The sequence below is a fragment of the Sinocyclocheilus rhinocerous genome, unplaced genomic scaffold (genome assembly GCF_001515625.1).
Source record: "Sinocyclocheilus rhinocerous isolate Xijiao unplaced genomic scaffold, SAMN03320098_v1.1 scaffold2032, whole genome shotgun sequence".
NCBI lineage: Eukaryota > Metazoa > Chordata > Actinopteri > Cypriniformes > Cyprinidae > Sinocyclocheilus > Sinocyclocheilus rhinocerous.
In genome coordinates this window covers 461,040-487,206 of record NW_015634013.1, presented here as the reverse complement: position 1 = coordinate 487,206, position 26,167 = coordinate 461,040, and the positions used below count along the sequence as shown (strand labels likewise).

At 37.5% G+C, this 26,167-nt stretch overlaps 1 protein-coding gene, 1 long non-coding RNA gene and 1 pseudogene across 3 annotated transcripts in view; 1 reads left to right on the top strand and 2 right to left on the bottom strand.

Annotated features, from left to right (window-relative positions):
• The window catches only part of LOC107744999 (tetraspanin-12-like), a 23,272-nt pseudogene extending 16,444 nt beyond the window's left edge, over positions 1 to 6,828 (top strand).
• The window catches only part of LOC107745000 (uncharacterized), a 20,064-nt gene extending 11,721 nt beyond the window's left edge, over positions 1 to 8,343 (bottom strand). Inside the window, exons 1-2 of the long non-coding RNA XR_001640552.1 lie at positions 8,270 to 8,343; positions 3,254 to 3,323 (exon numbers count right to left, since the gene is read on the bottom strand). This is a non-coding gene — a long non-coding RNA (uncharacterized LOC107745000). The remainder of the gene's footprint in view (positions 1 to 3,253; positions 3,324 to 8,269) is intronic.
• A 6,657-nt stretch (positions 8,344 to 15,000) lies between these two features.
• The window catches only part of kcnd2 (potassium voltage-gated channel, Shal-related subfamily, member 2), a 128,533-nt gene continuing 117,366 nt past the window's right edge, over positions 15,001 to 26,167 (bottom strand). The window contains exons 3-7 of one of the 2 annotated variants that reach the window (XM_016558836.1): positions 24,352 to 24,514; positions 20,969 to 21,067; positions 19,017 to 19,112; positions 17,518 to 17,759; positions 15,001 to 15,283 (exon numbers count right to left, since the gene is read on the bottom strand). In XM_016558836.1, coding sequence (XP_016414322.1) covers positions 15,103 to 15,283; positions 17,518 to 17,759; positions 19,017 to 19,112; positions 20,969 to 21,067; positions 24,352 to 24,514 — 781 coding nt within the window. In that variant the 3' untranslated portion in view covers positions 15,001 to 15,102. The remainder of the gene's footprint in view (positions 15,284 to 17,517; positions 17,760 to 19,016; positions 19,113 to 20,968; positions 21,068 to 24,351; positions 24,515 to 26,167) is intronic. The other variant, XM_016558837.1, reaches the window with a different exon arrangement.

The following is a 26,167-nucleotide window of genomic DNA, read 5'->3' as shown; positions in this document are numbered from 1 at the left end:
ACAACTACTGCGTGAAGACGCGACAACCTAAACAACCTAAAAACCTTTGTTGGGTGTGATGGTCCTATTGTGTTGTTGTGGCCTAATGTGACTGGGTGAGCGGGGTGAGCGGGTGGGCAATGAGTTGGTTTACTCCGCCGCACCTGGCCTGGTTACATGTTAGCAGTTGTATCAACAGTGTATCCACTTCAACTTTCCTTGGCTTAAAGTCAACATGAAATGACATTCGCAACCCATCTTATTTCCGAAATGTGTCGTTTTTAACTCTTTCCCTGCCAGCGTTTTTGCAACAACAACAAAAAAAAGTGCCAGCCACCGCTAGCATTTTTGACGATTTTCACTAAAATTTAATGGACCCCAGAATATTTTGTTGTATGAATATCTGAACATGCAATACTTCAAAATAAAGATCCGAGCCTCTACTTAAAAAAAAAAATCTGTTTTATTCTAGCTTCAAGCTTTCTTTTTTTATCAACACTTGAATGTAGGTAAGTTTCGTAAAAAAATGCGCAAAAAGCTTTTTATCAAATACTACATCTGAATCATATTCAGTACGATGATCAAAGCAAAGATGCAGTAGATAGCTTCCATCAGCACCCCCCAAAGCTTGCACAGTCCTTTACTACTTCTTGGATCGACATTTCACTCGGTAACATTTTCTATTATATGCTGTTATGTAGATGATGATCGCATTATTTTTCATATGCATTTGCTTACATACATGATCGATTAACTCTTTCCCTGTCAGTGTTTTAAAAAAAAGTGCCAGCCACCGCTAGCATTTTTGACGATTTTCACTAAAATTTAATGGACCCCAGAATATTTTGTTGTATGAATATCTGAACATGCAATACTTCAAAATAAAGATCCGAGCCTCTACTTAAAAAAAAAAATCTGTTTTATTCTAGCTTCAAGCTTTCTTTTTTTATCAACACTTGAATGTAGGTAAGTTTCGTAAAAAATGCGCAAAAAGCTTTTTATCAAATACTACATCTGAATCATATTCAGTACGATGATCAAAGCATACATGTAGATCGCTTCCATCACAATCACCATACAAAATCTGTTTTTAATATAGAAAGATAAATCTAATGTAATATATGCATGTTCTACTGTATAACATTCATGCAGTCAAGAGAAAATTACTTTTAAAATGACTTAATACAGTATATCATAATAATGAGAAAAATCTCAAAACTTAATGTTATAAAATTGATAATTTATTATTATTCATTATATATTTTTATTTCTTTACAGTTTATGTATGAAAAAAGGCCTAGATTACATTAGCCAAAAAGGAAAGTCATTTTGGAGGTTTAGCATGTTATTATGGTTTAATGGTTTCATTTTTCTTTAGAATAACATGCAGTCATGAATTACTCACAATAAGGCCAGAAATATGTATTAATAAAGTATATTAGTCGATTGTAATTTCATGTTGACTTTAAACTGACAACAAGCTTTAGCCAGTTCTGCTGAGATGACACATCTAGCCCTGGGCATCATGGGTACTTATCATATGCCCCTCACGATGGTTTCCGAGGTGTGAAAACAGAAGTGTCTCATGGGGACTGAACTGTAAAATGCCAACTAGTATATAAATAACACTTGCACACACACTTGTGATTAGGGCATTTCATAACTAGCCAATAAACTGGTCATAAGAGAGCCTGAAATTGGAAGTGTGGGCGTGTGGATGGTCCTTTAAACTGCCTGGAAATCACATTGTTTTTGTTATTTAGAAAACATAATTACTGAGCGTGTGGGGAATTGATTTTATGGGGACAGTTACAAGGCTTTTAAAATTGTGAAATGATTCCTTTATGAATATTTCTCCATAACTCCCCCTCTCTTTCTCTCTTCAGCCTATGGTACAGAGGTCTGATATGATAAGTCTGAAGTCACGTATGCCTCATTTCGGCCTGCAGCGCTACCAGTGGCTCACACATGCCTGGAACTCTATACAAACAGAGGTGAGAGGTCAAAATCATCAGCAGGATAGCAACTCGTCTAACACCTAACCAGCCGCAATGCAACATTTGATGGTGTTAAGTAATTCTAGTGTTGTCACTGAAAGTGAAAATGCTTAACAAAGCCATTTAGTCAGTGTGAAACATCTGATCTTGAAAAAGACTAATCCTTTTATTTTTTGCATTTCTTCTATAGCTTTCTTCTTGGCCTAGTTGTCTAATAATCCCGCCACTGTATATTATGAATATTGTTGGTTCTTTGACAAATTGCTTTTGTTTGTTAATTGCTGCAGATAAAAGTGTTTGCTTAATGTATAAATGGTAATGTTAATATACAGTTATGTGAAGTAGGATTTTGAACCAATTGCCAATTGCAATTCAGAATGCAAATATTATGAAAACATCACTGTCAATGACTAATTTTACAACGTGATCTCATGGTAATTCGTATGTATTTTATGTAAAATGTGGTTCTATCGCTATAAAATGGCTAGGTTTAGGTTTGGGGGTAGGTTAAGGGTTCTAAAAATCTAAATCACTTATCGGTAAAATGATAAAAATGCATATTCGCTATAAAATGGGTAGGTTAAGGGGTCTAAAAATCTAAATCGCTTATTGATAAAATGCTAAAAATGCAATGATATGAATATCTTAATTATATAAAAGACACGTAAATATTTTGTTTTTTTTTACCTAAAAATACGCAACGAAGTTTTAAACATTGAAATAGGTCTAAATTATAAGTTTCAGCATCAATAAAAACGTACAAAAATGTAAGCTTTGTGCTTGTAAATGTTACGTATTAAGGCCTACATATAACCAATGAAACCAGGCTGAATTTTCATACCTGCCTTACAGTTGAAGTGTTGTGGAGTGATCTACTTCACTGACTGGCTGGAAATGACAGAGATGGAGTGGCCACCTGACTCCTGCTGCTCCAATCAGTATCCAGGATGTGCCCGCCATGCCCACTACCATGACCTCAGTGACCTTTACCAGGAGGTGAGCTTATTTGGATGTTGTAACCCCCAAGATTTTTGTATTATTCCTCTAGGCCAGATAGGGATGATGATTTTGTTGTTTATTATTATTATTAGAATAATTAAGTTTACAAAACCTCTCATAATGAGTAAATGTATCTGTTTAATTGATATATACCGGCTGATTTGATCAGTCCAACATTTGTTTAGACTTGTGGCAAGATGGTTAAATGTTGAAGTGAAGATGATCTGATTTCTACATGTGAAGGGCATAACAATAATGAAAGTCATAAATGTACTCACATGAAAGGTCTTCTTTTGTGGTCCAATGGTGTCTCGTGAAAGTCATGCTGCAACAGCCAAAGATGCTCGTCTGCATATGTATACACACAAACAATCAAAAACATTGTCAAGTTTAACCTGGACAGATAGATAAACTTGCGAAATGAATTGTGGTGGACCACAAGCCATTTAAGCCATTTCTTGCAGTGTCTATTCATTGATTTACTCATCTGTCACAAAAATGTCATCTTCATTTTGGGAGCTTTTCTCCGCAAATATTGATATGTGTGGAATAGCATGTAATTAATTTGATTAAAATTTGAATTGATTGACAGCCCTAATTAAAACATGACTTTGCAGTTGACTTTGTAAAAATGAGGCCAGACAGTGGAGAGATTCACTCACCTGCGGAGCGTGTTTAATCAAGCTGTATTGCCAGTGAGTGTTGAGCGACTCCAGCAGTGCAATTAAAGTCAGTCACGTAGCGCAGAGACACACCTGTGTGTTGAGTACCAAAACACACTGTCTAGGACAAACCCAACACAGTGTCTCATCCAACCCCCTGCTCTTCGTGTCTGTGACTCGTCTGCCACACTATACTTCAGTCTTTGAAGGGTTTGAAAAATGTTTAAAAAGTTTTGAAGTTTGGAGGTTTCTAAGATAAAATGAGTATAGATAGATAGATAGTTAGATAGATAGATAGAACAACAGAATGATACACAGAACGATAGATAGATAGATAGATAGATAGATAGATAGATAGATAGATAGATAGATAGAACAACAGAATGATACACAGAACGATAGAACGATAGATAGATAGATAGATAGATAGATAGATAGAACAACAAAATGATACACAGAACGATAGATAGATAGATAGATAGATAGAACAACAGAATGATACACAGAACGATAGAACGATAGATAGATAGATAGATAGACAGATAGGTAGGTAGATAGATAGAACAACAGAATGATACACAGAACGATAGAACGATAGATAGATAGATAGATAGATAGATAGAACAACAAAATGATACACAGAACGATAGAACGATATATAGATAGGATAGATAAATAGATAGATAGAACAACACAATGATACACAGAACGATAGATAGATAGATAGATAGATAGATAGCCCAACCCTGTTATACATGCATATCTGCTGCCTTTGTTCAGGCCTCAGAAAAAGAGGCAAAATTTTTTTTATCCATAATAGTGTAAACATAATAAACACAGTGTGTTTGTAGTAAAGCAGCCAGCAGAGCTCAGCTATTCAGACAGATCCCACTGCAGAAGAGTGAAAGCAGGGCTTTGTTGAATAATACAGGAACATTGATCACTAGAGGGAGAGTCAGGAGTGAAGGACTGAGGCTGTGGAGACTGATCCTCACCCACTTCCTGTCTCTTTGTCTTTGTCTCTCTCTCTCTGAGTGGATGACAGGGGAATTACTCCACAGTATAAATCCCTCACTAACAGGAAATAAATGATACACAGAACGATAGATAGATAGATAGATAGATAGACAGATAGATAGATAGATAGCCCAACCCTGATATACATGCATATCTGCTGCCTTTGTTCAGGCCTCAGAAAAAGAGGCTAATTTTTTTTTTATCCATAATAGTGTAAACATAATAAACACAGTGTGTTTGTAGTAAAGCAGCCAGCAGAGCTCAGCTATTCAGACAGATCCCACTGCAGAAGAGTGAAAGCAGGGCTTTGTTGAATAATACAGGAACATTGATCACTAGAGGGAGAGTCAGGAGTGAAGGACTGAGGCTGTGGAGACTGATCCTCACCCACTTCCTGTCTCTTTGTCTTTGTCTCTCTCTCTCTGAGTGGATGACAGGGGAATTACTCCACAGTATAAATCCCTCACTAACAGGAAATATTTTACCTGCCCTTCCACAATTCAGCATAGGAAATACCCCAAACACACAGGCACGCACGCGAGAGGATGAATGTGTCGCATCGCTCGCATATTAACATGGCAGCTGTTGCGCTGGCAGTAGGGGAGAGTTACATGAAAACAACCTGTTAAAGCGGAAGTGTTTTTTTTTTCTGTTAAAATACTTTCTTATATATCAGTTTAATGTGAAAAGACGACTATAGTGAGACATTAGAAGGTTAAAGGTTGAGCTTTTTGCGCTTTCTGCATTGTTTGACTGGCCTAACTTATTAACATCAGTCTAAATGAATTAATCTGAATAATTTCTGACTGAAACTGAGAAATTTTATCCATTGGGAATTGATTGAATGGTGAAAAGAAGTTATTATGCGCCATAATGTGGCTAGACTAATAATATAGCTAATGCTAATTTGCTAAAACAGTGCCTAAATAGCCACTACTGGTACCAGTATCTAAAACTAGCAAGGCCTGATATCAGGAGAAAAGAAGTTTCAAAATAAGAGTTTTTTCCCCTTTGGAATAGCATTATTAGAGATTCATTAAACCAATAAAGAAACAATGAAAACTGATTTTTCAAGAGTGCTCTGGCCAAGATATGAAGATAATTAAAGAACACATATAAAATTAAATAAAAAATAGTAAAATAAATAAAAATTAATTTAAAAGCTTAAAAAATAGTAATTAAAAAGTAAAATTTTAAAATAAATAAATAAATATTAATTTAAACAAAAAATAAAAACTTTAGAAAAATGTGCCACAAATAAGAGAGACAAAAGTAATCAATGACACCATATTTTCCACCCTTTAGTTTGTTAGAATTATTCAACCTAGAAACGTGCATTAAGAAATTAACTAGGGTTGACATAACTTCATATACTAAATTTGTTTTCAACAGGGTTGTGGACCCAAGATCTACAGTTTTATCAGGGGCACTAAGCAGCTGCAGGTGTTGAGGTTCTTGGGCGTGTCGATCGGCGTGGCTCAGATCTTAGCCATGACGTTGACTGTGACACTCCTATGGGCCCTCTATTACGACCACAAACCACCTGACCCAGCATCCCCGGATGCTTTAATCCAAACGCACAGCCCCGCAGAAGACGCTCAGAAGCCCAGCCACTCACATCCACGAGCGCCTGAGGCCTGGGCCAACACGCCTGCTAATGGACACACCCAGTTTGAGATGGAGCAACTTTCCTAGCAGTGACTTCATGGTGACCCATCGGCTACTTCAACACTGCGGAGACACTAAAAATGACACTGAATGGATTGGACGGCAGTGAACTGGACCAGAAAATGGACCTTGTGGAATGTGAAGTAGTTCTGTGTGCCTGGATAACAAGATTTAGGTGGTGTGAATAGTTTTATAGAAAACTTTATATACCTGTGGATAAAGTGGCTTTTTGTGGTCATCACATAGAAGATGAAGTGGATTTACTGGGTTCTTCCTAAATAAAGCCATTGCCTCTGTCTCTACGGACTTGAATTCTCCAGAGGGAGGTTTCTAGAATGAACCGTTTTTGCTTAAATCTTTCTTCCTCTCAGTGAAATGGCCCGTCACCACTTACACTGACATAGTTGAAAACCTGGTAATTTTAGTCACTATTTTGCCATGCGAGACAAGAATTGTAAGAGTTTTCTTTTATCGTAGTTCAAAATTGGCAATCTTTTAACATTCGCTTCACACCTGTGTGCCTGGATAACAAGATTTAGGTGGTGTGAATAGTTTTATAGAAAACTTTATATACCTGTGGATAAAGTGGCTTTTTGTGGTCATCACATAGAAGATGAAGTGGATTTACTGGGTTCTTCCTAAATAAAGCCATTGCCTCTGTCTCTACGGACTTGAATTCTCCAGAGGGAGGTTTCTAGAATGAACCGTTTTTGCTTAAATCTTTCTTCCTCTCAGTGAAATGGCCCGTCACCACTTACACTGACATAGTTGCAAACCTGGTAATTTTAGTCACTATTTTGCCATGCGAGACAAGAATTGTAAGAGTTTTCTTTTACCGTAGTCCAAAATTGGCAATCTTTTAACATTCGCTTCACACTATGATCACAATTTACCTCAAGTTCGTTCAGAAAAATTCACTAATTCCTTCTTTCACCAAGCTACGACAGACTTCAAACACTCCGACTTGTTTTCTTTACTAGCGCAAAAGTTTGTGTGGTACTATTTAAATGTTTGTTTGAACATTCATATTCATTTAAATGAGCATTCATGACAATTTTGTCTAAGATATACAGTGTGACATGCAAAACAAAACCAGCTTGCGTTGGCTTTTCTCAACCGGTTCATATTTTGAAATCTGACAGTCATAAAGGACAGGAAAAATACTGTGTATACACACACACACACGCTGAGGAAATACTACAACTTTGCGCTGTGGATCACCGGATCGGCTTTCACCGTGGACGAAGCGGAGTCCAGCCCGGGGTCGTCACATGTGGTTGCCGCAGGCATCACAATATGGTAAGGGATGTAACATTTCCGTCACACGCTTGAGGTATTCGGTCAATCACAACGCTCTGGATAGCTGGCCAATCAGAGCATACCTCGCTTTTCAGACCAATGAGGTTTGTAAAAATCGACGCGTTTCAGAAAGGCGGGGCATAGAGGAATGTACAGAATGTACAGTATGTGGAAAATAATGTGTTTTTTGAACCTTAAACCGCAAACACATTTCATTACACCAAATACACAAAATACTGTTCTTTTTAGCAGCATCATATGACCCCTTTAAATGTTTTTTTTTTCTTATAACGGGCAATTTAAATATTTTTTTTAGATTTTTATTTTTTCCCTTTGGAATAATGTGCACTGATGAATCACTCACAATATGACTTAACACGTGCATTAGGAAAGTAAAAATAGTCAATTATGATTTCATGTTTCGTAACGTTTCCAAACAACCATTCTATTGTGCTAACTCAAAAAACTGTTACATTTTAAAGGCCTAAAATTCCTTATGAGTAGCCAAACATTTGTCATAACACTGCAAGGTCCAGCATATTTCACTAACATGTATCTGACAGATAATTCACCAATTTCATGCCCAGCAACAACCATAACGCTGCATTTCAAACAACTGAGGCATGCAGTGGAGACTGGTTTTCTTACCGCGCAGTCACTTCCTCTGAATCAAGCTGATTTTCTGCAGAGCGCTCTTTTTGTAAGTGTGAGCATTCCAGAGGTGTCACACTTAAGTGCTACTGGGTGGAAACACGGGTGGAATTTTTGGCCCCGCTCTGGACTTGATGGGAGACATCCTTGGCTGAGGGAAAGCGAAGGGATTTAGCTCTGGCCTGCTTCATGAATTTTAACAGATGTAAAGCAATGAATAAAACATCTCAATGGATAGTGCACTGAGAGAGGAAGGAAGTAAACACATGGAAAAAGACACAAGCTATGTTTGAATAGACCACTAGAATACTGTATATTGCACTGTATTCTTCATAGAAATGCATCATTGCAACACTAAACATTTCAAGCAGTAGCATCATGAATTTATTTCACAGTACCTTATTATTAATTTTTTTAATATAAATGTCTTAAATTGAACAGTATTCGTGACTCATACTTCCATAATTGGACATAACACAGCATAGTCAATAAGAAATAATGTGGGAGGGGCTTGATTTTATCCATTAGAAATTGATTAGTGAATGAGTGAAAAGTGAAAAGTCAAGTCATAAATATAGTAATTGCAAGTTCCGAGCACATGAATGACCAAGTACAGTCGTGCGAAACTCGAAATTGTAGATTGCAATATTGAATCTCAATTTGAAACACTGATCTGTAATATAGAAAATACAATATATAGAGAGATCAGTGAGCAAAAATCTAGTCTGTAGCAAATGGTCTAAAGTTAATCACTTGAATTTCAAGCTTTGCTTTTTGTAACAAAAACTTTTAGTTGTGATATCATGCATAAATGAATATCATGCGTGATGAAAATTCTATTTTTAATTATTTTGAATTCCAATGTAGTTATCTGGGTTTAATGCTCACAATATAATTCTTTTGTTTAGGCTACTTACTTCCTCGTCATGTTTCCAAATTGAATGCGGGACGTCAAAATAGCGAACATCTGACTCTGAGGTACGAGTTTGCCAGTTGCACTCGAAGACAGAATTCATCTTGGCAAACCATTTTGGGCGTTCAATAAAATAACATTAGCAAGTTAGCTTTAGCCAACTAATGAATTCCACTCACTCACAGAGTTTGCTACAGCATGCTAATTCAAACATAGCTTGTGGAGAGCTAGAAATGCTTCTGTCAGCTTCCTCTTTCCCCCACCACTCATTGCCGGTGGAGGATCTAATTTATGAATCAGAGAGGAGCACACAGGATTGCCGTCACACAAGCTTACAAAAGACATACTGTTTCCTCTCTTGTGGCTAACACCCCCCACTCTCTATTCATCTCCTGTGTGAGAGAGAGACTGACAGATAGCGTAAAGCTAGTCTTATATCACGTTAGCTGTGTGTTCGCAAACCGTGGCTCTTTCCAGCTAAAGACACCAATTGAGATCGGTCGACTTTGTGTCATTCGCTGTTTAGCGTGGGTGCAGATGTACAGCGTGTTTCGCACGGACTGTACTATCATATAGACAGTCTCGCTCCCTCTTTCCTTTCGTGGAGTACAGTAAAATGAGTCAACGGGGAAATAAAACCATTAACCTTTCACCTCTCCGCAAAAATAGCTGCGGAGAAGACAGCTGCAGCTTGTATGAAGTCCAACTACAATATCCCCCTGTGTGCGGCGAGGTCCCCCTCCTTCTGCGTCTCTCAGATTCGGTCTCTTCCTACAACCGACTTCAAACGTCTCAATTACCCTCGGCGTGATGGGAAATATGCTAATGCGTAGCACTATCGCTCGCCTGCTGGGAGTTCACCACAGCCCTGCAGTTGGCTTGTTCTGAACAAGTTCGAAAAATAGGTGCAATCCCTTGCCTTCCGGCCCTCCCATCCCTCGATTCCTGTGTATAAAGGAGGAACTGAGCGGTCATCGCATTTAGGACGCTCATGTGTAACGTAATCCTGCTAAGTGCCTATAGAGGTTGAGACCGTTGCCTCTATTAAAGTCGGTCCCTTTAAACATGCCGCCTGAGAAATGTGTGAAATCTGAAAAATGGGAAAGAGGCCCCTGAAGAAAATGATGCCCAGCTGGTAATGGAAGAGAGTAAAGCCTTGCTGACTTGCTATTACTATTGTTTCTACTTACGGTAAGGACTTTGAAAAAACCCCTAAACCTAACTATTAGGTAATTTTTGGTGTGATAGCCTAGCTCAAAAATGTCCACACAGTTACTGCTAAAATTTGTATGTGCAATCAAGATTTTACAGAGACAGACTGTACATTTTACATTTTCAGCAGTATGCTAGCATATAAATGCTAACGAAGCTAGCAGACACAACATAAATGGGTTTCACGAGGTCTTTAAAATGACTGGAAGCCTGCTTCCATCTAAAGTATAAGTGTAGAAAAGGGTAATTGTGAGTTCAAAATAGTCACACTGTGACATAATTGCAAAATAAAACCATAATTTCAAGATATGGAGTCACATTGTGAAATATAACACCACAACTTGAACCGCAACTTTATCCAGCCGTAACGTTATATTGGACAATGTGACTTTATTCTTGCTATAGGTAATTTGTGGTGTGATAGCCTAGCTCAAAAATGTCCACACAGTTACTGCTAAAATTTGTATGTGCAATCAAGATTTTACAGAGACAGACTGTACATTTTACATTTTCAGCAGTATGCTAGCATATAAATGCTAACAAAGCTAGCAGACACAACATAAATGGGTTTCACGAGGTCTTTAAAATGACTGGAAGCCTGCTTCCATCTAAAGTATAAGTGTAGATTATAAGTGTAATTGTGAGTTCAAAATAGTCACACTGTGACATAATTGCAAAATAAAACCATAATTTCAAGATATGGAGTCACATTGTGAAATATAACACCACAACTTGAACCGCAACTTTATCCAGCCGTAACGTTATATTGGACAATGTGACTTTATTCTTGCTATTATGACTATTTCTTGCAGTTGCAAATTTACAAAGTTGTAATTTGGAGATAAAGTCATAATTTCCTTATTCAGCTCTTTTAAGAGTAGTAAATGATCTCTTGTTATCTGCAGACACTGGTAACTGTACTATTCTCTTATTATTGGACCTGAGTGCAGCTTTCGATACAGTAGATCACAGCATCCTGTTAAAAAGATTAAATCTTGAGGTTGGCATTTGTGGTACTGCATTAGACTGGTTTGCATCGTATCTCACAAATAGGAGCTTTTCGGTGGAAATTGGTGAATTTTCATCAAGCTCAGTTCCCATCACTTGTGGAGTACCCCAGGGCTCTATTTTGGGTCCAATTTTATTCTCCCTGTATTTGCTCCCTCTTCGTTTTATATTTGAGTCTCATAAAGTTTCATACCACATTTACGCAGATGACACTCAGCTTTATTTTCCTCTGATTCAGTGTCTTCCTTGCTGGCTTCTTTAGAAGACATCAGTAATTGGATGGAAAATAATTTCCTAGAGTTGAATCAAAAAACAGAGCTTTTTCAGTTCTTGGTCCTACACTCTGGAACACTTTGCCTTTATCCATCAGATTATCCCCTACGTTATCTTCTTTTAAATCATCTCTTTAAAACATATATTTTTTCTCAGGCTTTTGCTTAACTTGAAAATATATATATATATTTTTTCTGTTTGTTTCTTTGTTTGGTGATGTTCTGCATTACTTATTGTATTATTTAATTATTTCAAATTTTATATTGTCTTAATGCTTTTGTTAGTTGATTTTTCTGATGTTTTGGTTGTGCAGCACCTTGGTCAGCACTTGTTGCTTTTAAGGTGCTATATAAATAAACTTGACCTTGACCTTGAACTTGACCTTATTATTTATTTATTTTAAAGGTGGAAACATGTTTCAATAATTAATTAGGATTAATAAAATGATCACAACACCATTGTCTTTTTTTATCTGTATTTTAATAGGACAATGAATTAATTATATTTATTCATAGACACTGCACCGGACTAAACAACTGGTTTGTAATTTTTTTTTCATTGTTTTTCAATAATTAATATATTTTAATGTCCATAACACAAGCTGTAACAAATTCCAAAGGACCGTCGTCACCTGGTAGTCATTTAAATGTACATTATATCACAAACAGGAAGTCTGCTTTAAAAGTTCCTTGTGGATCCCGAAAAAAAACCAAGTTCTCAGAGTCTGTGAGCGCATACACTCGGTCAATCCTGTCCTCCAAACAGGAAAAAAAATAAAATAAATCTCCAAACCTAAACAGATGGTCCAGCCTTTGCGGTTGTTGATTTAGAAAGTAAAATGTGAGACATTAAATTCTCTGTCCATTGAAATTAGGAGAAAAGAAGAAACTTAATTAGGATTAATAAAATGATCACAACACCATTGTCTTTTTTTATCTGTATTTTAATAGGACAATGAATTAATTATATTTATTCATAGACACTGCACCGGACTAAACAACTGGTTTGTAATTTTTTTTTCATTGTTTTTCAATAATTAATATATTTTAATGTCCATAACACAAGCTGTAACAAATTCCAAAGGACCGTCGTCACCTGGTAGTCATTTAAATGTACATTATATCACAAACAGGAAGTCTGCTTTAAAAGTTCCTTGTGGATCCCGAAAAAAAACCAAGTTCTCAGAGTCTGTGAGCGCATACACTCGGTCAATCCTGTCCTCCAAACAGGAAAAAAAAAAAATAAAATCTCCAAACCTAAACAGATGGTCCAGCCTTTGCGGTTGTTGATTTAGAAAGTAAAATGTGAGACATTAAATTCTCTGTCCATTGAAATTAGGAGAAAAGAAGAAACTAATAAATTTCACTACACCGAAGAACAAATTTACAACACAGGTGCACTAGCAACACTCTCTCATAGTTTTCTGTTTTCATCTTTTCTTTTTTGTATTTTACAACTGAAATACATTTATAATATATAATCAACACCATTTGAGTTTAAAAAATATGCATTTGTGAGATTCTATTCCCCGGGTAACCCTTTTAATACAAAGCATATCTTTACAAAAAGAATCTTGTTGCATAAGTCACATGGTAAAGCAAGAATTGGTGCAGGCATTGAGCAGGAGGGCAGTGGTGTGTGTGTGTGTGTTTGTGTTTGAGCAAGGCGCATTAAGAGCTCCTCACCACAAATTGCACTGACATCGGTATAAAAAAATATCAACATTATAGACTATTTTCTTGTTAATTCCAGACATTAAATGGCAGAGAAGAGAGATTTAATCTTTCAGGTGCAGAGATTTTTTTTTTAACACTTTTTGATTAATAATAACACGTTTTGGAAGAATCTCACAGACATGTTTCTGTCCAAAATCAAAAGAAATTATATTTTGCTTACATAAAGTCTAAACAGATTTTGTGCATTATTTTCATGACAATTAAGCACGACACCCCCAAAACTGTCATTACTCTACAATACAATTTTCATTACAATTTACATTTCTGAAGTATTTTTTACAATCATTTGAAGCATTATATATTTGCTTTTAAAATACTGTATTACAGTAATGAAAATCACTATTGAGAATGAGAATACAAAAAAGATTATGGTAATGAGAATTTGCATGGAGTGGAGTGTGCTTAATTACCATTAAAATGTTTTTATTATTATTTTTAAAACAAGCAAAGTACAATTTATTCTCTTTTGATTTTGGAGTGAAATAAACCTGAACGTGACTTTGTGAGATTCACGTTTTAAGTTCAACACCAAGCGTGTTCGGCTGATCACAATGATATAATAATCTCCAAAACAGTACTAAGAATCTGACTGGATGATTCTCAACTTCATGCCATTATCCAGAAATAATAGACAGACTTTAGAATGTTTGCTTATAAAAGTACATCTTTAAAGGGAGGGATGAAAAAGAAAGAACTTGAAAAAAAATGTCCTGGACGGGCTCTATGCTCTGGTCCACGCTGGCCCGTTTCACCATGTGTACGACAACATGCACAATAATTTTAACGAAGATAATAAATAAGCACGTTATTTTTCTTTTCACAGTTAACTCGCAAACTTTGGAGTATAAAACGGAATGGCTAGTATTAGAGCTCAAGTCCACAAGCCTCCACTGTCAGATTGAGAAAGTCAAATATATTAAAACACAAAAGGCGTTTCCTTTTCCGTTTAGCTTTTTGCCACCAAAAAAACAAAAAGGATAACAAACATCTCATCAGGCCAGGCAAGGAGTGACCGCAACATGGGTGGGACAGAGAAAGTGTGAGACAGGATTTTCTCCATTTATCACCTGTATCAACAGGTCAGTCTCTCAGAACAGCTGTTTTCACACACTTGTTGGGTTGGAAAGATCTATAACTAGGCAAAAGTAAAAAGCACACATTCTGACAGAAAGAGCCAATCCTTATTGCTCATGCCGAATTGAAAAATGACATAGACTTACGCAAAACATGCAAGAGATCGGTCTCGATCACACACACACACGCAAAATCATCCGACCGCACACCCTAGTAGAGCCCAGCTTTACTCAAAGAAGTATCAAAAGTGTGTGTATAGCTGTCTAAAAGTTTGTAAAATCCCGCCCCTGCTGGTACACTCCTTATTCGTCCCAAAATCTGGCGATCCCATCAGATTGAAGACAACAGATTCAAAGACTCACAATACTGAAAAATTATAGAAGCTGTAACAACCACAGTGGTCATTGTTTTCCTCTATGGGTTGAGTGAAAGCCTATTGGACCCCAGCGTGAGTCACATGGCGTATGGGCCTAGAGGTGGAGCTGATGGAGCTCACAGAGTCGGAGAGCTATCCTGCTGCAATGCCTCCTCCACTACACTAGGGGGTTCCATCGATCCTTTCCGCTCCAGCGTCCACTCGCTAAATAAAATGGCTAATGGTCACGACGGACGGTCTATAATGCCGACACCCGGACAATGTTGCTTTGCAAGAAGTTGGGCGAGCTGGCCGAGTCTCCGCCCTCAGGCGTGGTCACGGGTGGGGTGGGCATGCTGATGACAGCGGCAGTGATGTAGGACTGCTCTTCCGAATTCAGGTGTACTGTCTCCTCAAACTTGGCATTGAGACAGGAGCGGCTGTGTTGGAAAAGAGAGGGAGAGAGAGGGCGGGTGAGAATACAATCCAGCTGATGGGCAAATTCCGCCAGCTGTTGGAGGGATCATGATAGCGTTCCCAGAGTATGCTGGCATGAGGGGAGGAGTGTCACAACCAGAGCTTTACAGGATTCCAGCAGCATGAATCACTATGAGAACAACCCAAATACCCAGATATACAGAGAACCTGCATAAAACACACCACACTTTACATACTATGTGTTAAACGGGACTTATTATGCATCCTACACTATACACTGCATTCTATATGCATTACACTCTATGCTTCACATACTGTATTTTACATATTATGAATACTAAATTCTATACACTGCATACTAAACATTATGCATATTAATTCTGTGCTTCTCAACCACTGTGCTGCAGCACACTAGTGTGCCGTGACAGGTTGTCGGGTGTGCCATGGAAAATGATCAAAAACTTCCTATCTCTATTATACTTCGTTATTATTATTTTAAATCAGTGCAATTGGTCATTGTCATGTCTATTTGTGGGTTTTACAAATATTTAACCAATGAAAAGCATTCGAAGGAGCATGTGACTAAACCTCGTAACGCCATTGGATCCTCAAATTGTCAGCCAAACCTCATAACTCCACCCCACCTCCATTCAGAATAAAGCACCGCGATGCGCAGTTTGAATATAGGCATCTACTTCTTCGCAATGCAAGGGTAAATAAAGAACTGATGTTTGAAAAAGAGCAACATTTTTTTTACTCAAGAAACACCATCTATAAAGGCTAATGTTTTTGTGTGTTTGAAGATCAGAGAAGAGTCTTAGCATTTGCCGTCTAAGTTAGTTTTAGCCAATACACTTTTGTACGTTTCAAATATCCTGTGCAAAGCGGTTTATCTTTTATATCATGAAATTTTGGCCAAATATATTAAACTGAGTTCCCATATAGATACAATAAACTTTATAACTTACAAATTGATAAAACAATTAATTTTCTGTCTCAGGTGTGGCCGTTCTAATGATGGACAAAACACAGATTTCCATCATTCGCTCGTCAAAAACCTTGTTAACTCCGTTTGAGCATGATTTTCAGAAAACGTTAAGTGCAAGTGTCTGATCATATATAAAGCCAAAATACCAACTCTGATGATGCATTGTTTAATTATTTGGGAAGAAAAAAAACTTTCCCCCTTCCAATTTTTTTTTTTAGTGCTTAGTGGTGTGCCGTGGGATTTTTTACCTATCAAAACTGTGCCGCGGCAGAAAAAAGGCTGGGAAACACTGCTCTAATATGCTCTAATACTACATATGCATTATACACTTAATTCTATTTATGCATTCTAGATTATATGCACGGCACATTGTATTTTACATATGTTCACTAATACTTTGCATTCATCATATATACTAGATATTATGCACTATACACTGCATTCTAAACTTTATACACTACACACTATGCATTACACACTATATTCCATATATTTAGATACTAACTACAATGTACTACATACTGCATAGTATGTAGTGCATAGTGTGCAGTGCATGCAATCTATGTAGAATATGGTGTATAATACATACAATGCAGGATGTAGTGCATATGATGTAGTTTGCACATGTATGTAGACGGAGAATGCATATTAGCGCATTTATGAATGATGCATACTATACAGAATAAAATGTGTAATGCCTAATGTGCAGTATTTACTACATATTATGCACTAGATATTCCGTACTATTCATTATACATGTGCAAATTACATTATGCTGCACAGTATGCATTATACACTATATTCTATATATGCATTCTTGATTACATGCACTACACACAATTACTGGATTTTACATATGCATGCAAAATACTATGCACTGCATACTTAACTTTTACATTTGCATCCTAAATAACATGCACTACATACTGCATATTATGCATTACACAATGTATCCCACATATGCATACTAAATCTATTCTCTAATCTGCATTCTACATTCTTTGTACTACGTATTGTATACTATGCATTATACACTTAATATTACAAATACATTCTAGATTATAAGCACTACACAAACCCCTACTCCAAACCCCTCTGGAAAAACTCACCTTCTTAATATAGTCCGTATTATAAACACTTCTAAATAAGACACAGCTCTGACTCATCTATATTCAGACCGCAGCCAATATATCAACATATTCCTTCTCCTTATGTGTGTGTAAGTGTGCATGAGTGCTGTGAGAGCACCTGTTGCTCATTGGTCTCTCTCTGATCTGGATGGTGCTGAGCTCCTGTATGCTGCTCCTGCGGCCGTCAGCCATGTATGAATTGGGGACATTGAAGCTCTTGCGCTTGTTTCTGCGTGTGCAGCAGGAGGACAGGCCGTGTGGAGAGGAGGACAGCGAGGAGGAACGGGACATGGACGGCTTCGCTAGGGAAACCTCCATACAGCTTGTCTCATAAGTTTGCTCATCTACAAACTCATGATTCTAAGAGAGAGAGAGAAAGAAACAGGAATTATTTATCACTTTAAGGTCTGATTTCTGCATTTGATTATTACATTATATGATCATTATATTTCATAATTTATTACTAAAGAAATAAATAATTTCTCATTCAGAATAATGAAAGACATTTCAGAAGTCCACTGTATGCATATAATATTTATTATTTTACTGCTTTGCCCAAATTAATAATTAAAAATAATGGTAAATCTCAATTCGATTTGTCTCTATAACAAATATTAGGCATTTAATAATGCAAGCCAGTCAAAAAATCATCAGATGAGTCCTTGAATCCAGATTCACTGTAGCTTTAGCTGTTTCTCAAAGAGTCCTGCGTTCTCAGCAGGACACTGGAATTTTCCTTTCAAATGTCTCGAGTCAAGTGCCCTAGGAAAGCCAGAGCGGGTCACAGTCTGTTCTCTAGACTGTCATGAGTCTAGCTGGCAGGGGACAACAGTGGCTGTCATTTTCATGCCAGTGCCTGACTAATGATTTCTCTTGAGAGAAAAACTGCACTTATTTGTGGAAAACTCACAAGCACTGACGGGCAGAAGAAGTCTGGTACTGGTTAATGTTAAAGGGTATAGACAAAAATACAAATTTTGTCCACTTTCACCCTTATTTTTCCTTCTGCCAGAGTTCTCAGATAAAGTTTAATTCGAATATGACACACACACACACACACACACACACAAAACAAAAAACAAACAAACAATTAATGTCAGTTATGGTTATCATTTCATAAGCCAACACATCATGCCAGGTTTTGCAGCTAATAACGGACTCAGGCTGTTCCTCGCACAAAGCTATTTTTAGAAAACGTGGCCTTTTTGTTTAAGAAAAACCTTGAAAATTGCACTAAAAAGTATTAAATACTTTTATGGTGCTTTTCTTGGAGCTCTGCAGTTCTTGCACCTGGGACATTCTGCCAAACTTCTCCTTTTGTGATCCAACATGCAGCTGAATAAATGCTAACACAATTTTCATTTTTGTGTGAACTATCAGTCTAAACACAGTCGATATGGACACCTGATCTGTAACTGCTGAACCTACTGAAGGTAGCTATTGAAGGTACTAAAGAAAACAGTTGAGAAATTGTAGAAGAACCTCATAATGTTTTTTACAGATGTGCTTAGCATGCTTCCTAGGACACCAGTATATCAATAATATCAAGTTATGCCAAAGCTAAATTGCTGAGAACAGCTTCCAGTTATGTGTAAAGTTTTCTCCAGAGGTTCTTACCGTGGTTTTCTCCAAGCAGTGCAGAAGATGGTGATGCTGGGTCTCAAAAGTGGGGTTGGACTTACATACCAAAGCCTGGCCGGTCTGTTTTGATGCCTTATTGGAGAAACAGAAAAAACAGCTTATCAACCTATCGGCGCAGAAAGAAACTGAGAGAAAAGACAAGACAGCAAGGCCCGAATTCTCACAATGGTCTAGCAACATTGAGACAATCTTGAAGAACGTTTGGCTAGTTCATTGTGACAACAGTAGGCTCTAGGTCACTGCCACATCCTGTTCTCTCAACGTCACAACTTGGCGGATGGCTCTTGGTTCAAAAACAGCGGACAACAGGAACAAGAGTATTCTGTGTGTGTCAATGGCTATTGAACTTATATTCAGGAGATACTAATTATTGGAAAAAAGTATGTGGAAAAGTTACACGTCTTCTGTATTTGAACCATGACGGCCCCCATACCCAACCTTAATGAATCAGCATGATGCAGTGACCAGACGACTAGAGCAAGAGAGCCCAATCCTGCTTCTGGAGGGCCAATGTCCTGCAAAGTTTAGCTCCAACATATTTGCCTGGAAGTTTCTAGTATTCTTGAAGAACATTACTGGCTCCGAAATCATATACTCTCTGAGTAGGTAGTTCTTTCCACTTTCCTGCAGAGTTTAGTGCCAACCTTGATCAAACTCACCTGCCTGTAACTTTCTAGTAATTCTGAAGACCTTGATTGACTTGTTTGGGTGAATTTGATCAAGGTTGGAACTAAACTCTGCAGGAAAGTGGACCTCGAGGGGCAGAGTTGTGAATGCCTCTTCTATATAGTATGAACAGAGGCTCCATAACAGGGGGAAGGTTAGGACAATTCCAAGGGCCTGATCAGAGAGGATCGAAACAAAAGTAAGTTCAACTGGGGGGAAACACCACCCCTCAACCCAGAACGTGTTTGCAATTACAACAAGGGACAAAAACTGTCCTCATGGGATACTACAGTGTCCACTGGATACGCACTTCAGAATCTGATCTTTTCATCAGAATCTGAAATTTCATCAAAAATATCCTAATTTGTGTTCCGAAGATGAATGAAGGTCTTACGGGTTTGGAACGACATGAGGGTGAGTAATTAATGACAATTTTCATTTTTGGGTGAACTAACCCTTTAATTAGCTGGTTCAGGTGTATTGGATTGGAGCTCAATTTTGCAGGATAGTGGCCCTTTAGGAGCAGAATGGAACACCCCTGGACTAAGGCGCTATTTATCGAGAGCCCGCGTATAGTCAACAGGCACTGGATTGACACGCCCCGTGGTCTCTGCCTCACATTAAACCCCGCCTCCCATTTAGATGTTGGCCAAACAATGACATGCAGCTCAGACAGTTTCATTCCTCCATGTGATGTGTTCTGATGATGTCATGAAGACAGAGAGATAGAGTGCGAGCACAGGCCAGTCCGGACAGGCGTGAGAAAATCACTCAAAAATGCATGTTAAAAAATGCATGGAACACAAGAGTAGTAGTTGTCGAAAAAAGCAGTTAAAACAACAAGTAGACAAAATACAAAAGGTAATAAACCCAAAAGCAAAGTAGTTGAGAGATGGAGAAAAGGGTTGCAGTCAAAAACAGGGGGGCCCCGTTGGTACTGGAGCGGATGGCCGTGGCCCCCGCAAGGCCAAGCCGCATGCACCACACTGCCATTGGACAAGAGGTCACACGATTATTGTCTCATGACCAGCCACCAGGAAGAGGTGCCAGTGCACCCGGTCTAGGTTTGAGAAAGAGCGAAAGACAGAGAGAGAGAGTTAGAGGAACACCACGGAAGCGTTGAATGGGGACAGCAGCCCTGCTGGACCCCGGCCCCCTGGCGGAGAGGTGAACCGCCATGGGGGAAGAGGGGTTCACATGCACCAGCCCATCATGTCACGTTCCATTTAGAGAGACCCCGGCGACTTGGTGTCCACAGTTACCTCCTCCTCCGCTTCCGCCAGCATCCCATTTCGTTTGTACTGCAAATAAGCGTTAGCGCCACCGCTCTTCGCCGCATGAATTCTAGCAAGCCTGGTTTTCTGTTCAGGTGGACAAACACACGGGCGTTTAGCCTAACACTTTCTCTTCTCGTGGTCAGTGTGAGTGTGAATGTGATCATGGTGTGACTGGAGGTTTGCATGCTCATGTCCGACATGAAGAATAGCAATGTGTTCCTCTCTAAAAGAGATGTCAAAGGGGCTTTGATACAACAATAAAATTTTTTTTAACAATACCAGTCTTTCTATAATGTAGCTGGGTTTATATCGCAAAGAGCTGATATTTTGACACCATGTATAAAGGATGCATTAAATTGCCCAAAAGTGACAGATAAGATATTTATAAAGTTACAAAAGATTTCTATTTCCAATAAAAGCTATTTTTTTGAAGTTTCTATTCATCAAAGAACCCTGAAAAAAATTTATCATGGTTTCCACAAAAATATTCTGTTTCAGTTTTCAAAACTGATTATCAGAAACATTTCTTGAGCACCAAATCAGCATATTAGAATGATTTCTGAAGGATCATGTGACACTGAATACTGGAGTAACAATGCTGAAAATTCAGATTTGGAATAAATTAAATTTTAAAATATATTAATAGAAAACAGTTATTTTAGAATTGTAATAATATTTCACAATATTACTATTTTTACTGTATTGTGATCAAATAAATGCAGCCTTGGTGAGAATAAGAGGCTTTTCCTTAAAAAAAATTAAATAAAAAGAAGTATATCTTACTATAATACCATAAAATAATAAAACAGCATACTAATTATTAGATAAAATAATAAAAATAAAATTAAAAGATTGTCAAATTACTCAAGGCAAAGTTTTTCATTCTTTCATTTTCAGTCTTTTCAGGCTTTTCTCTTTATATCTCCACATAAATTGTCAGACCAAAAACCTGCATTTGTGTCAAAATATCAGATCTTTAAGACGGCTATAAATAATCATTAAAATCAATACAAAACAATACAAATTTAATCATTAAAATATGAACATTTAAAAAAAATATTTACATTTTTGCCTAAATAACATAACATTTAAATGGTACTGGTATCGACAACTGAAATTTTGGTATTGTTATAACCCTAATATCCTTTCTCACTTCTCCCTCTCCTGCTCTCATTCTCAGTCCTAGTTAACTGAAAAAACAGACTGTTGTTCTTGGGTGGACTGGTTGAACTGTTTATCTGTGTGTGTGTGTGTGTGTGTTTGTGCGCAGGGGGAGTGGGATATCTGAACTGTTTGTGTCTCCCATGGGGTGGCTGGAGTTGAACAGCTAAATTAAGAGAAGACACTCATCTAATGCGATATGATGTGATGCCACAACGTCTGCGTATTCTGATCACCCCCAGAGGAGAACCGGCTACAGAACACAACATCTGTTCTTCCTGTGCCTGGTCTCATTGGCCACATACACACTGTAGCTAAAAACAGTCGTGACTCCTTATTAGTGTTCAATTTTGTTCTGTACATAGAGTTACGTCATTTATAAGTTTGATGATGACCAAGTAATTGCATAGTATGTACAAAACTGGTATAAACGGCTTACGAGCATAAACAGTCGAATGTGCTTTACTAAACACAGACAGATGTTGCTAACCTTCACTAACAAGAAAAGGTTTAATCCACTCTGTCAATTACTGCAAGTTCAGAAGTGACTCCTGTTTTCCATACGGACATGGAATTATGATTTACGGCAGGAATACTCATGACAGATGTAATGACAGATCACAACACTCCTGCCATAATAAATTCAGACGTCTAAACCGCAGGCTAATGCATCGACTATAAATGTAGTGTGTGCGTGTGGACAGCTTCATTGATTATAATGGCAGTCGCTGTGCAGATGGGCTGTAAAACTTACATTTAAATTTAATTGCTAAAGTAATCAGATTAATTGAGGTTTCGGAATTAATTGAATCGTTTCTTTTAAATAATCCTGAAGCTAAGCATCAGGATATGCAAATTCCATCATCACTGATTGGAGCGTAGCCGCATTCCACTTGCTGCCTATTCAAACATCAAAGTTACGATAAGAGCAAACCCAATTAAATTAATTTGAGGACATTTGCTTTTAAAGGAATAGTTCACTCAAAAAGCCATCCCTCAGGCCATCCAAGACATACAGTAGATGAGTGTGTTTCTTCATCAGAACAGATTTGGAGAAATTTAACATTACATCACTTGTTCACCAATGGATCCTCTGCAGTGAATGGGTGCCGTCAGAATGAGAGTTGATAAAAACATCACAATAATCCTCAAGTAATCCACACAACTCCAGTCCATCAATTAACATTTTATGAAGTGAAAAGCTGCATGTTTGTAAGAAATAAATTCATCAAGACGCTTTTCACTTCAAACCATTGCTTCTGGCTAAAATACAAGTCTTCTATCCATAACATTCTTTCTCCAGTGAAAAATCCGTCTTGTCTGAATCAGGTGAGAAATATGCACAGATCAACCCCTGCTTACAAGAGAAAACTATCCGAAATGAGTTCAAACAAATATATCAGTGGATTTTGATGTGAGAGGACAATAGCGGATGGGCTTTTTCAGGACAGTGTTGCTATGGATTATGGATTGATATTTTGGCCAGAAGCAAGAGTTTGAAGTAAAAATGCCTTAATGATGGATTTGTTTTCTACAAACACACAGATTACACTTTACAAGGCAATAATTGATGGGCTGGAGTTGTGTGAATTACTTGAGGATTATTGTGATGTTTTTATCAGCTGTTTGGACTCTCATTCTGACGGCACCCATTCACTGCAGAAGATCCATTAGTGAGCAAGCTATGTAATGCTAAATTTCTCCCAATCTTTTCCGATGAAGAAACAAACCCATCTACATCTTGAATGGCCTGAGAGTGAGCAAATTTTCAGGTAATTTTCATTTTTGAGTGAACTATTCCTTTAAATACACCCAAAACTTCACAGTGTGTATGTGGCCATTTTCTCTTTTGTTCTATTCTGACTCGCTCTCATCCTTTTTTTAAATATATATATATATATATATATATATATATCAGAAATGATGGTTCCACAGAGACCTGCAGTTAACATACCACAGAGACACACACCACTCAGCGTGCAGACATCTGGGACACAAGCACATTGTGCCAAGTTGTATTAAATACTATCCCAGCATCATTTTTCTGTATTTGTGTGTACATGGTCCTGTCAGGGTCTAATCTCTTTGCCACAGCCAGACCTGCTTGTATTTCAAGAGAACATCTACATTTGAGCCCAGCTCCGTATAGCTCTGAGATCAGAGGCCGTGGACCCATGCTGGGGTCATGGGCGGCCCATCTAGGGTACCTTTTGGGCTCGTCGCTTCTCTGCGCGCTGACTTTGATGGTAGATCCGACTGAAATTGGACACAATGACGGGGACGGGAAGAGCGATCACCAACACGCCACTCAGAGAACAAACAGAGCCAACGACCTTCCCTATGATGGTCTTAGGAACCATATCTCCATATCTGTAGCACATGAAAAAAGAGAGAGGAAAAAAAAGAGAGTCAGAACATAGGGGTCAGTGGCAATGGTTCAGTGACAAATCAAATATTTTAATAAATATATAGTTGAAAGAAATACAAAAACACAAAGATGTTGCTCGTAAAACTTCAAGTGGTGTAACCATCAACTAAAAATTACTAATATATTAATAGACTAAATATAGTCTAAATATATTAAAGTTCAAAATCAGTTTTGTTTATTATTTATTTGTTTGTTTGTAATCAAATTATCAGGGCAATACGGTCTTTAAAAAAAAATCATGAATACCAGTCTATACAACCTTTTTTAATTTAAATTTTTTTTGGTTGGGATTTTTTCTTCATTTTCTTTATTCTTCAAACCTTTTTTTCAATACAATTAAAAAAAAAAAATTTATTATTAAAGGTTACAACATCTGATCTTTCTTATTCATTCATTCATTCATTTTATTGTCAGTTGACAACAAAATGGGTTCTTGCATGCATAAGTACACCACTAATTTTAATTTAATTTTCCAAAGTTTTTCCAAATATATTTTAAAACAAAATTGCTTCCCTACTTATTTTTTTAATATAAAAATATTACTAAACTATTATACCAGAGATTATAAACGATTATAAAAGTTTTTAATTCAAGACTTGCAGCTTTTTAAGCCTTATTTCAAATCACCCACCCAAAAAAAAAATCAAAATTAATTTTAATAATTACAATTTTTAATAAATAATTTCATAAAATTTAATAAAAACTTGGAAATCTTCATCGTAGAATATACAGGTACATCTCAAAAAATTAGAATATCATGAAAAAGGTCAATATTTTTTGTCACTCATTTCAGAAAGTGAAACCCATATATTATATAGATTCATTACACATAGAGTGAAATATTTCAAGCCTTTATTTCTTGAAATTTTGATGATTATGGCTTACAGATAATGAAAACCCAAAATTCAGTGTCTCAGAAAATTAGAATATTGTGAAAAAGTTCAATATTGGAAAGTCATGGTGTCACACTCTAATCAGCTAATTACCTCAAAACACCTGCAAAGGTTTCCTGAGCCTTTAAATAGTCTTTCAGTCTGGGTCAGTAGGCTACACAATCATGGGGAAGACTGCTGACTTGACAGATGTCCAGAAGACAGTCATTGGCACCCTCCACAAGGAGGGTAAGCCACAAAAGTTAATTGCTAAAGAAGCTGGTTGATCACAGAGTGCTGTATCCAAGCATATTCATAGAAAGTTTAGTGGAAGGAAAAAGTGTGGTAGGAAAAGGTGCACCAGCGAAAGGGATAACCGCAGCCTTGAGAGGATTGTAAGGCAAAATCCATTCAAGAATTTGGGGGAGCTTCACAAGGAGTGGACTGAGGCTGGCGTCAGAGCATCAAGAGCCACTACGCACAGATGAATCCTAGACATGGGCTATAAATGTCGCATTCCTCGTGTCAAGCCACTCCTGAACCAGAGACAACGTCAGAAGCGTCTTACCTGGGCTGTGGAGAAAAAGAACTGGACTGTTGCTCAGTGGTCCAAAGTCCTCTTTTCAGATGAAAGTAAATTTTGCATTTCATTTGGAAATCAAGGTCCCAGAGTCTGGAGGAAGAGTGGAGAGGCACAGAAACCATGTTTTGAATATCATGAAA